Consider the following 12,916-nt stretch of genomic DNA (forward strand, 5'->3'; position numbering starts at 1 on the left):
AGTTAGGTAATGAGTTTCACGGATGAGTTTCGAGGTCTGGACCGGGACATAGAAGGCTCTCCTAAATGTTGGAAGAAGATTGTGGAGTCCGAGTGTCCAGAGAAGGAGAAGTTTCCCCATGAGTGGAGTGGCAAAAGTTCCCTGCAGAAACTCATCATGATGAGGGCTTTGAGGCCTGACCGCATGACCTACGCTGTCAAGTGAGGAGGTTTCTCGATCACACGGAACATAACCTCTTCTTTCTTCCTCATACCTGCTGGTATCACCAAGTACAAATTTCTTACTGCTATGTGACTGTACTTTAGGAATTTTGTGGAGGAGAAGCTTGGGGTGAAATATAGCGAAGGTCGAAAGACAGAATTCGCTAAGGCTTTTAGAGAAAGTGGCCCAGCTTCTCCAATGTTTTTCATCCTCTCTCCTGGAGTGGACCCACTCAAAGATGTGGAGTCACTTGGTACGGATGTTGCGTGTACGATATGGTCACAGACATGGAATATATTTAATATTTCTGTCCCTTTTTTTTGTTCAACAGGGCGAAAGCTTGGCTTCACCATCGATCATGGCAAACTTCACAACGTATCTTTGGGTCAGGGGCAAGAAGCCGTGGCTGAGGTTGCCATGGAAACCGCTGCAAAGGAGGGTCATTGGGTCATTTTACAGGTCCGACTCTCAGATTACTGATGAGGCAAATGCACACTTATGAAAAACTCCTACCTATTTTTAGTTAAGCTTTGCATTTTGTGTTACATGTCTTTTTCATTAAAGACATTTTATGTGATTCGCTTCCATGTATTTAGGGGTAAAAATACAAACTTTTAGGTCTGGACATGGCGGATGTGTCAAAGTCAAATAGACAGTGGGCCAAATAAAAAAATAGCTGCTGGCCGAGTGTCTCTGATCTTATATGGAAATGTTTAAAACAACATATATATATATATATATATAGTCCATCGAGGAGTCACCAACCTTTTTGAAGATGAGAGCTACTTTTTTGTTTCTAATTAGCAATACGGACTACCAATTTGATGTGTAATTTCTAAAATAACTTGTTACCATGAGGTTATTATGTTAATATTATGTTACTACTCTTGCTACCATATAATTAGAGGTTAAAATCAGCTCAGTCAACCACTAAACAACACGCCTGTTAGAAATGACATTTCCTAAAAAATCATAATGATGCGTTTGGCAACAATTTTACTATCGGCTTAATGTGTGTCAGTTACACCAAATGTTTCTTACGTTGAACATCTTTGAACATTCCATATAAGAATTGAGACTACAAGCTTTCTGTATTTACCAGATCTGTTTTTATAATCACATCAACATTCCTTTTAGTCATCATCCTTCCAATCTCCCTTTTTCCACTCAGTCACTTTACTTCCACATCCTCTCACATTTAGTGAAACTATAACTAGGGTTTGTGAGACCTTTCGGTCTCTCTTCTGTTGAACAAAAGAGGGTGTTGTGTCACCCTGACCCGATTGACATGGCTGCTTTCTTGTGTCTCGTTTCATCTGGAGGGTTTAAAGCATGACCAACTTGGGTGTCGGGGTGCTCAACTTGTTTGGGTGTTTGGGCATTTGGGTTGGCCATGGTCAAATTGTTTGTGTTTTTTGCTTCTTTTTCCTTTTCTTTTTTTTTGTGTATGTGTTTGTCTTGCTGTCGGTCACCCCTCTCGAGGGATATGACCAGGGTAGATGGATAAAGTTCTTCTATTCTAAATTTTTTTTCTGAGATATTCAATGTCTAAATGTACCTGAGACTTTTGGAAAACCAGCAACACCTGTTCAATAAAGTGCTAGATTAACTAAAAACACACATTTTTAAAGGTGGTGGTGTACAATTACAACATTATTCTTGGTGTCATATATATCGGTGATTCGAGATATTCTCAGGGTTCGTATAAAACCCTCTCGAGGGCAAGATTTGCTCCCCGGGCAATAATAAGAGACTTGTATCGTTGCAGAACATCCACTTGGTTGCTCGCTGGTTAAGCTCACTAGAGAAGCTTTTGGAGCACTACAGCGAAGGTAGTCATCTTGACTACAGAGTTTTTATGAGCGCTGAGCCTGCAACAACCGTCAAGGAGCACATCATTCCGCAGGTACATTGCTCATATGAAATTGTTTGTAATGCTGGGTAAAAGATCTACTTAATCATACAAAATGGTTGTCATTTTTTTGCAAAAAAGCGCTGCTGCTATGAGTGACAAATTGTGAAGTGAAGAACTGGGTCCTTTGTTTTGTTTTTTGTTCGTTTTTATTGTTAGGGGATTCTTGAAAATGCCATCAAAGTCACCAACGAACCTCCAACAGGAATGCATGCTAACTTGCATGCGGCTCTGGATAACTTTGACCAGGTGAGTGCCACCATGCTCTATTTAAAAATGATAACTATATTTTCCAGACTATAAAGTGCACCTTAAAACCCCAAACTGGCCAGAAATTTGAAAGTGCACCTGATAATCCGGTGCATCTTACATACCGCAAAATACGGTCAATAAGATTGGAAATGGGGCAGCAAGGCGGCTGAGTGGTTAGCGCGTCTGCAGCACAGTTCTGAAGTCATGAGATCAAACTTTCCTGTATGGAGTTTGCATGTTCTCCCCATGTTTGCGTGGGTTTCCTCCGGGCACTCCGGTTTCCTCCACATTCCAAAAACATGCATGTCAGGTTAATTGGCAGACTCCAAATTGTCCCTAGGTGTGAATGAGCGAGTGAGTTGTATGTGCCCTGCGACTGGAATGCAACCAGTTCCCTGCCCAATGCCCGAAGTCAGGAATTAAGCCTAGTGGTCCAATGTATGCATTTTTTATTTACAAACCTTTGCTTGGTCTAATGTTGCCCTTTATGTTGCAAGACAGAATATGAATTTAAGCAAATTTCAGTTAAAATAGCAAAGATCATCAACTTTGTTTTTTTCTTCTTTTTTTTCTTTTATCTTTCTCTTCTACTTTGAGCTTGATGATACCTGTCTGACAAATGTACATTTAAGTTGTGTTTTATATTAAAACACTCAAATATTCAGGTGCATAAGCCTTTCTATACTTTTTTAAACGTCTCTATGCCCAATAAAAGCAATGACAGCAATAAAGAGCAACTATTGCAATGCTTTTATTGATTCATGCATTAGTACACTCATTCATTCATTGTTCATTCATCCATTCATCATTATTAATTTCTTGATTTATTAGTTACTAAAAATAAATAAATAACTAAATCAAAGAAAAGATCTCCGTTTGCAAGAACTAGAAACCTGTGCATTTCTATTACTATGCTGTTTTAGTTCCTCACCCTCATTTTTACCCAAAATGTGATCTAGAGCTTATTTCACCGTGAACTTTATTTTCATAGTTGCCTATCACAAGTTGGAGATGTGCACTCTGCAAATTACCAATTCTACATAGAATTGACCGCACATGTCTGGAGATGTGGGATTTGGGGTTTTTTGTTTTTTTGTGCAGGTATACTGGAAAACAGCAGAATGATAAATCCCTAGAGCTTGTATGGGTTGGAGAGGAGCTGGCTGTCACTGTGTTGACTGACGGTCCACTTATGACTTTAGATTTTGCTGTAGTTAGTGTTTTAGTTCTAATCTTGTTTTATTTTTCAGCCAGTTCTAAACTAATCAGTTCAAATGTAGCTATTTCAAGAGTACTATATAATGTAGAGATACGTATTTGTCAGGTTAAACCCAACACTTGTAACAAAAACCTGTATACAAAAAGGACACGGAGAATTGTGTATGTTTTACTTGCAAGGGAAGCGAACGGAAAACTGCTTTTGGTTACAGTTCCCCAACTAGTTACATAAGGTCACAACTGCTGAGGGAAGGGTGTTTACACTAAATCAGTTGAGACCAGTTCTTTTGTTTATACAGCAACATGTGATTTTAGTCTGTGGGTACAAGGGGCGTTGACTCATGCTGATTATTCCTCTTTATCAGGACGTGAGAGACTTAAAACAAAAGCAATCAACAGTTCCTTCCTCATGTCCTGTTTACACTGCAAACACACACACTGACTTTATCATGGGGTTAAAAATACTAAGAATAACGTATGAATAAATATTCCAACAGTATTTCTTTATTTCCTTAAAAAAGACATTCCTGACCAAGTCAAGAAGCCTTGATGCAATAAACAAATATGTGTGTTTTTTATACACATTTAAAATTAGGAACGGGTCTGTGGCAACCCTGACACAAGAGGAGGGTGAAGTGCTTTTGTTTGATTTTACTCAATGAAAACTTCAAAAACACAAAAATAAGTCCAGGCAAAGCCTGGTCCACCTGTAGTCGAGTTATCCCTGTGTTGTTTGGTGTTTAGGGCATCCTGGACCAGTGCAGCCGCGAACAGGAGTTCAAAACCATTCTATTCTTGCTATGCTACTTCCATGCCTGCGTGGCGGAGCGGAGGAAGTTCGGACCGCAGGGATGGAACTGGAAGTACCCTTTCAATACCGGAGACCTCACCATCTCTGTGAATGTCCTCTACAACTACCTGGAGGCTAATGCACAGGTGCACCTTTTGCACCTTGCCAAAAATTATTAAGTTAGGCCTAAGCATATGAGGACTGTGTTTATGATGAAGGTGCCGTGGGAGGACCTGCGATATCTATTCGGGGAGATCATGTATGGAGGACACATAACTGATGACTGGGACCGGAGACTTTGCAGAACTTACCTGCAAGAATACATGCAGACCAACCAGGTTGGAATATATACCTCATACAATATGCTAAAAAGAAAAGAAGAAATGCAGATTGTTTTGCTCATTTCATAAATTATTTTTCTTATCGCACTGTATTTTTATCTAGCTGTCTCTTGTAGTAATTCTTCTCATATTTTGATTTTTTTTTCTTTATTTCCAGTAAAATAAGTGAAATATTACTTGAAATGTATCCAATGTGATATGGCAGATGTGTTTGCTCTTTTTGAGAATCATTCTTTGAAACAATAAGAATACTTAAAATGAGATATGTGATCTGCCATGCCAGATAATTTTAATGAACAAGTATGGTCTTTTATTACATCCTCATAAAACAGATTAAAATACCGTATAGCAAAGTATGGAACTTATTGTTTTTATACCAAGTATTATTGTAGTTCTTATTTAGAAATGTTTTTCACCAAATTGAGAAAATAATGCTTAACATAAAATATATTATCTGCCATTTTCAATGTCAGAAGTTAAAATGCAATCATCTAAAACATAATAACATTTGAAAATATGTTTAAAACATAACCTAAAATGATGAAAATGGTCTATATCCATTCTGAGTAACATTCTTTTTTTTAATGGGCAGTTTGACCGGAAGCTTGCGTTGGCTCCAGGGTTTTTGGTTCCTTCCAATCTGGACTACAAGGTGAGATGTTCTAGAAAACGGATACTAAAGTTTAAGAAAAAAAGTTGGGCAGGTAAATGACTTGATCCTTTCTAACAAGTTAAACCATGGAGAACCAGGATCAGTGCTGGCACGGCAACAATGTGCCCATCATTCTCCCAAATTCATTTAGCCCGTTCATGAGCAAGGCTCTAAAATACTTGAACTACCATAAATTCTGGACTACTGACTTTAATTCCAGTTGCGCAAATTTAGGAACTTACACCGGATCTAAAACAGCCGGCTTGAAGGCGGGGTGCATCGTTAAGGCGTCCTTAAAAAAGTTTAAAGTTCAATATTTTGTCCATTATGTATGTCCTAACAATAGCCAATTGAGTTCAGAGAGCCCTTGTACTTTTTTTCTTGACCGCGCCTACTGTACATGCTTGTATCTTAGCTTTGGGACAGTCGTTCAGGAAGAGCTCATTAACTAAGAGGAATGGGGATGGATGGCTAGTGACGTTTTTAGCCAAGCTGTGAACCACCTCCGCCACAATTTGAATAATTCATGTGTTTTAGGATCATGAGACCATTGAAAATGTCAATTTCAAAACCGAGCATCGACAGTATTTACGACTGCACAGAAAAAAACGTGAATCAGGGCTACGTCTTGCATTCCTTTGTCATCAGTCCTCGTAGATTAAACCGACCTGACATTGATACCAGTGATACGGTGTAAGGAGCACAGCGTTTTTGATAATATAGTTTTCACTGCTGTGTAAGTTGTGGGTGCCAAGCTGAAATATTGTGAGTTTGTTTTGTATGTTGAATGAGTGCCTACTGTCAAAACTCCACATCAGGTCCTGTTATGTATTTTATTAATGTTGGCTTATGTCGGGCTAGGGAGTGTTCTTTAGACGTCAATGCGGTGTTTTGTATTTGTAATTTTATGCTCGCCGGTTTCTTATGTATCTATGCTGCAAGATATAACAGTTGAGGATTTTTTTTCTTGCAAAAAAAAAAAGAGGAAAACAAGCTGCATCATATTTAAACCCGCAGTGTTTAAAATATTTGGCAAAAGGTAGCGGCTTGCACTTTGCAATTTACGGTACTTCCCATTGAGCAGGATCTTATCCCTGAGCATTTTGTACTGAGGAGCTATAGAATACAATACAATACAATATTGTCATCTATAACAAAATTGTAAACATTGTTTTCAACGAGATTAGACATTGCACTCCAGGATAAACACATCATAAAAACCGAAAAAGACAAAAATGAGACAAAAGAATGTTAGGATAAATAGCCAAAACTATTTCCGAGGTAGTTCTTGGCCGAAGTTGTAAGTGCAATTTCTTTCATAGTAATAGTGCAATGCAAATAGTGCATCGTGTTAATAGTACAAGATCAATTAGTGCAGGACTGTCTAGCAGAAAAACCCAATTTTCAATACAATGGCAAAGTATACGTTTGTCTCAGTCTCAAGTGTCGATTAATGGCGGTTATAGCCTTAGGGAAGAAACTGTCCTGTGAGTCCGGGACGTTTAGCACTTACTTGAAGGTAACAGGTCAAAAAGTTGGTGGCCGGGGTGAGAGAAGTCCTTTGTAAGATTGGGGGGTCCGTTGCAGCATTGAGAGCTGGCCATACAGATTTGCATTGTATACCACAACAATCAGACCACTTCTTGGTTGTTTTTCAGGGTTATCACGACTTCATCGATGAGATGTTTCCCCACGAGAGCCCAGTGCACTATGGGCTGCATCCCAACGCGGAAATTGACTTCCTGACAGTGATGTCGGACAATCTGTTCCGCACTCTGTTGGAGCTGCAGTCTCCAGATGCTGTCACGGGGGAAGGGGCTTCTGGTACACTTGAAGAGAAGGTCCTTATATACACATGGGTTTACCATTATAGATTGCATCCCTGTGAAAATTATGTTCTTTTTTTTTTTTGTTCTTTACACGACTCCAGGTGAAAACAGTGTTGGATGAAATTTTAGAGAAGCTTCCAGAGCAGTACAACATGACTGACATCAGCTCCAAGACAGCTGAACGCTCGCCCTACATCTTGGTTTGCTTCCAGGAGTGCGAAAGCATAAACATGCTCATCGCCGAGATCCGGCGCTCACTCAAGGAACTGGACCTGGGGCTCAGAGTATACATGCTGAAACCTCAAATCGGCTTTTTGCAGGGGTCATTCTGTGAAATTATCACTTTTTTCTTTCAAGGGGGATCTCGCCATCTCCCCTGAGATGGAAAAGCTCCAGGCAGCTTTGTTTCTTGACAACGTTCCTGATGCTTGGACAAAGCTGGCCTACCCGTCCACCTACAGTCTCGCCATATGGTACAACCTTTGCTGTACCACAGATCGGACTAATATCTGACAATCTGCTCCAAATAATAATAATAATAATAATAATAATCAATCTATCTACCCTGGTCATATACCTTGAGAGCGGTGACCGACAGCAAGACAAAACAAAAACTCTAAAGCAAAGAAAAGAAAAAAGGAAAAAAGTAGCAAAAAACACAAAAAAATTGACCATGGCCCACCCAAATGCCCAAAAACTCAAACAAGTTAAGCACCTCGGCACCCAAGTTGGTCATCTTTCGTCTCTCCAGATGACAAGAAAGAGGCCATGTCACTCGGGTCAGGGTGACACAACACACTCTTCTGTTCAACAGCAGGCCCCGACCGCTTTCACTGGTTTACCCCTGCTGTATCATACATTTTTAAAGACAGCAATAGTAATAATAATAATAATCCAAAATTGACTTCATAATCACTAGACCACTAGGGATGAACGTAATTTAATTTTCTGTATTGTCATTGATATCAACGTTATGAAACATCGCATGCATGGGAATCGGCGGTAAACATGTAACATCGACTTAAAATATAATATTAATAATAATAAAACACTGTGTGGATAAATAGGCAAATATTTTTTACAATGTAACGATTAGAGACTGGGCTAAGTTTTAAAAATACATTGAAATGCAATGAAAAAAAGTGCATCATAACAACAGTGCAATAAAAAGACATGCAGGAACAAAAGAATCCTCAAACTAGTCACAAGGTATATAGATTTAGAGGATATAGGAGCAAGAATTGTTTTTTTTTACTACTATCCCACTATCTGTAGTCACGGTTCCGTATCATAAGACATAAATAATGTTAAAAAAAGCACAATGAGGGGAAAACCTCTCTGATGATGAATCTTACTTTGAAAGCCATGAAATAAATGCAGTGATATTGGAAATTTGATTTAAAGAAGAACATCACATGCATGGTACATTTCATATCAAATATTTTAAACCGGACATTTGAATTCTACTTAAGACTAGAAAGCAACCGTAAACGCGGTTTTCCGGGCTTTACTGACATCTTGTGGCGTTATTTGTTAATTTGAGATGGAACCAAAATTTAAAAAAAATGTTAACGCTACAGTGTGTGCGTGTGTCTGTGCGTGCGCCGCCTCAGGTACAATGATGTGCTCCAGCGCTGTAAAGAGTTAGATAGCTGGACTCAGGATCTGTCACTGCCTACTGTCGTGTGGCTGAGTGGGCTCTTCAACCCACAGTCTCTCCTAACCGGTAACACACATTTATCCTATCAGCAAACCTGAATTTCCTTTTTCAAATATTTCATCTTTTTCTTGGTCTTCAGCCGTAATGCAGACCTTGGCCCGCAAGAACGAGTGGCCGCTGGATAAAGTCAACCTGACTGTTGACGTGACTAAAAAGTTCAAGGAAGACTTCAACCAGCCCGCAAGAGAGGGGGTTTACGTATTTGGACTTTACATGGAAGGTTGTCACAGAACCCACAAACAGATCATCCTCGGTTGACTGATTTAACAAAATAAATGATGATTTTGTGATGACTTCCGAAGGGGCCAGGTGGGACACTCAGGCCGGGGTAATCACGGAAGCGCGTCTGAAAGAGCTGACCCCAGCCATGCCCGTCATCTCCGTCCGAGCGGTGCCCAACGACCGCCAAGAGACAAGGAACATCTATGAGTGTCCGCTCTACAAGACCAAGATCAGAGGGCCAACGTATGTTTGGACTCTCAGCCTGAAAACAAAGGAACGGCCTGCCAAATGGGTCCTGGCCGGGGTTGCTTTGCTGCTTAGCGTCTGACAACGAAAGGAAGTTGAGGTGAGTTTTGTTTAGTCAGTTCCTAGCCCTGAGTAACAGAAATAAATACATCTGTGACATTTTTTACGTGTACCGTACAAGCAATTTGTTGTTAACTATTTTGATTGGGTGTCACTCACTATCCCTTTTTGTTGTCAGTATCTTCCCCCAAGAGGGCCCCATCTGGGTTTGGAACTACAGACACCAGTGCCCAATCTTCTCACAACTCACGGTGATGACCTTGACCCTCTACAAAGACTGTTTGGATAACACACTGTCTTCTTTTATCATATCAGTTTTGTTTTTTGTTTCTGGTTTCACCACTTTGCTAGTTGTTTTAAGTTGTGGCTTGTTTTTGTTAGTTTCTCCCTGTTTTTCGACAATAAATGCCATCCTGTATTAAGCACACCTGCCTCAATTCCGGCCTCCCTGCATTTGGGTCCACCTCCGCAAACGTGATATGTGCATTGTACGACTGTGCAAATAAAGGCCACATACCCCAAAATACCTAAAAATGCAATTTGTACAGGTTTCCTATTGTTCATTTCTATCAGAATCCAGTAGCGGAATGTTGCTCCCTTGTGAAGTTACTTTCTTTAGAGGAGTTCCAGGAACAGTATGGTGGATTTTGTAGAATTTAGATACCTTTAATTTGCATTTAATACAAACGAGGAGGAGGGGAATAAAAATTATATTCATCCTGGGGTTTGAAGAGCATGTCTCAATTGTAGGGTTATAACCTAGTTGTGGAGGACATTCTTAAATAATAAACATGTTCAATATTTCTAGACAAATTGAGCACCTGTATTGTAACATGAAACACAATGTAGACAGTGCTATATGGAAATATTAACACAAATATATTCATGATTGTATGTTTATATTATTTCCGTCGTTTATAATGCCTTCACTTTTTTAGTCGTAATTAATTAACTTGTCGGGGGACTGAACTGCCACAGATACCTTTCTCCTAAACTTTTCCAGCCACCCACTTTGAAAACACCTCGAAAGACCTACAATTTGGTGACAAAACATTTTTCCTCAAAACAATCGCACGCACACTAGGGCCCATTATAACTCTTTCAACATTTGGGTTTGCGACCCATGTCTAATGGAAGGTAATTGCAGTTTTCCATAACGGCCCCACGAGGGCGGCAAAGTATTATGTGAATTTAAAACGTAGTGTCCGGAAATCATTTCCGCCCCTTAGTGCAAGACATGAAGCAATATTATTTTTGGAATTATAAATTGACACTTAAAACGTATTTTGTAAACAAAAATAAAATAAAGTAAAACGTTTATAAACTAAAGTACATTTATTTGTTAAACAAATCCTTGAGACTGTATATTGGGTTTGTTTCTTGGTCTCAATGTAGAATAGAGTACCGGTATTTAGCTTTCTACTAAGGTTTTGTCTATCGCAGTAGCTTTATGAAACACAACCCCCACGAAAATGAAGGCTTACTAATTACCAAAATTCCTCAGCCACTCTTAAAAGAACAGTACTGCAAGCCACGTGTAGATTTTTTTTTTATTTAAAAATGAAAATGGCAAAAAAAAAATCACACACAAATTTACAAAATATTACCGATGAAGATCTACCCAATTCTAAACACTAAGCAAAAAACACACAAATATGTATTGTTTTATAAAGTACAGTAAGTAACACAAGTGAAACCGTACACATTGAGAGTCACCAATCATTCTGTTTTTTTCTTTCTTTACAATACATACACAAGTTTTAGTTTATTGATTTGTTAAAAAATGAAGGATTGAACAAACAAAAAGGTGTGTTTGCAGTTTAGGAACTGAAGGCACTGTTGTGTTGTCCTGACGTCCCCTAATCACTGTCGGACCAGTCGAGCTCCATCATGTCCATGGCAGCGGTGGCCATGTTGATTTTGGAGCCGTGCCGTACGTGCGTTTTCACAGAGTTCTGATTGGATGAGGAACACATGCTCACTTGCACCCCCGTATGACCCCTCAACCCCATCTCACTAGTAACATTTACCATGTCCATGTTGCCCAGCCCGTCCATCTCCCTCATGTCATCCAGCATGTCCCCCAAACCCCCTAAATTACTGCTGAGACCTTTAAACATGGCGGGAAGCCTTCCCCCTTCAAGCCCTCCCTCATCGGCCTTCTGAGCTTCCCAACCCTCATCTTTCTCTGCCTCCGATTCCCCAAAACCACCCGAGTAGCCACGGAGGATGGTGGTAACCCTGCTTCTCTGCCTGCCTCCTCTTTCAACATCCCCCTCCTCCCACGTCCTCTCCTCACGCTCCATTCTACCCCCTGGGTAACTCCTGAGGGTCACCTGCACTCTCCCTCCCTCCATGCTGCCACCTTCATCCCTTGTGCCCCAGCCCTTCTCCTCCAGGGTGCCCTCCTCTCCCCGGTCTTCCTCCTCAAATCTCCCCTGTAGGCCGCGGAGCATGACGTGCAGCCGGCCGCTGTCCAGGGAACTGACGGCGCTGCTGCCTACCCTCTCACTGTCGCCGTTGCTGAGGGTTCGGAGCAGACTGCTGACGCCCGCACAGCTGACCCCCGCGCTGCTCAGCCCTGCGCTGTTAGAATCTTGAGAGTGCGAGCGGAAGAATGATCCGGTGGAACCCATGGACATGGGCGAGAAGAACTAGTGGAAGGCACACAAACAATTGTCAATGTTTAAATTATAAATTGGAATCTTACACTTTCCTGACAGCCATTTGAAAGTATTATTGTCAATGAAAGAACGCATATTTTTTTATATTGCTTAACAGTGATGGGACTACCGAGTAACAAATGAATACATTCATGGAAAGCAATTACTGTATTTTCCGCTCTGTATGCGCACCGACTGTAAGGCGCACGCACAAAAAAACTGTCTTAAGTCATATATCTTTCATACATAAGGCGCACGGGTGTTTTACCGAAACGACTTACCCTGTCGAAATGTCCGACCTTAGGCTGATCTGATAGAATTTATGTTTTCTTTATATCCATCCATCCATCCATCCATTATCTGCACCGCTTATCCTCAGTAGGGTTGCAGGGGTGCTGGAGCCCATCCCTGCCATCCTCGGGCAGTGGGCAGGGGACACCCTGAACTGGTTGCCAGCCAGTCGCAGGGCACACAGGGACAGACAATTCGCTCGCTCGTTCACACCTAGGGACAATTTGGACCGGCCGATTAACCTGACATGCATGCTTTTGGAATGTGGGAGGAAACCGGAGTGCCAGTAGGAAACCCACACAAGCACGGGGAGAACATGCAAACTCCACACAGGAGGTTTGATCTCATGACCTCAGAACTGTGCCGCACACGCGCTAACCACTGCGTCGCCGTGCTGCCCCGTTTTCTTTGTAATGTCAAGTCAAGTCAAATTCATTTATATAGCCCTTAATCACAAAAATGTCTCAAAGGACTGCAGAGGATTACATGACACAATTACCTGATCTTAAACCAACATGA

The 12,916-nt window shown here is 40.8% G+C and overlaps 2 protein-coding genes across 2 annotated transcripts in view; one reads left to right on the top strand and one right to left on the bottom strand.

Moving 5' to 3' along the window:
* dnah9l (dynein, axonemal, heavy polypeptide 9 like) overlaps positions 1-9,702 on the top strand; it is a 74,755-nt gene extending 65,053 nt beyond the window's left edge. The window contains exons 78-91 of the mRNA XM_088320688.1: positions 7-200; positions 306-454; positions 533-660; positions 1,970-2,107; positions 2,273-2,362; positions 4,328-4,519; positions 4,592-4,711; positions 5,307-5,366; positions 7,025-7,207; positions 7,297-7,479; positions 7,553-7,668; positions 8,809-8,921; positions 8,995-9,135; positions 9,218-9,702. Coding sequence (XP_088176814.1) covers positions 7-200; positions 306-454; positions 533-660; positions 1,970-2,107; positions 2,273-2,362; positions 4,328-4,519; positions 4,592-4,711; positions 5,307-5,366; positions 7,025-7,207; positions 7,297-7,479; positions 7,553-7,668; positions 8,809-8,921; positions 8,995-9,135; positions 9,218-9,465 — 2,055 coding nt within the window. The 3' untranslated portion in view covers positions 9,466-9,702. The remainder of the gene's footprint in view (positions 1-6; positions 201-305; positions 455-532; positions 661-1,969; positions 2,108-2,272; positions 2,363-4,327; positions 4,520-4,591; positions 4,712-5,306; positions 5,367-7,024; positions 7,208-7,296; positions 7,480-7,552; positions 7,669-8,808; positions 8,922-8,994; positions 9,136-9,217) is intronic.
* A 1,340-nt stretch (positions 9,703-11,042) lies between these two features.
* The window catches only part of map3k20b (mitogen-activated protein kinase kinase kinase 20b), a 30,777-nt gene continuing 28,903 nt past the window's right edge, over positions 11,043-12,916 (bottom strand). The window contains exon 11 of the mRNA XM_088354025.1: positions 11,043-12,097. Coding sequence (XP_088210151.1) covers positions 11,303-12,097 — 795 coding nt within the window. The 3' untranslated portion in view covers positions 11,043-11,302. The remainder of the gene's footprint in view (positions 12,098-12,916) is intronic.

This window comes from Urocampus carinirostris, chromosome 1 (genome assembly GCF_059441175.1).
Source record: "Urocampus carinirostris isolate Australia breed hairy pipefish chromosome 1, RoL_Ucar_1.0, whole genome shotgun sequence".
Classification (NCBI taxonomy): Eukaryota; Metazoa; Chordata; class Actinopteri; order Syngnathiformes; family Syngnathidae; genus Urocampus; species Urocampus carinirostris.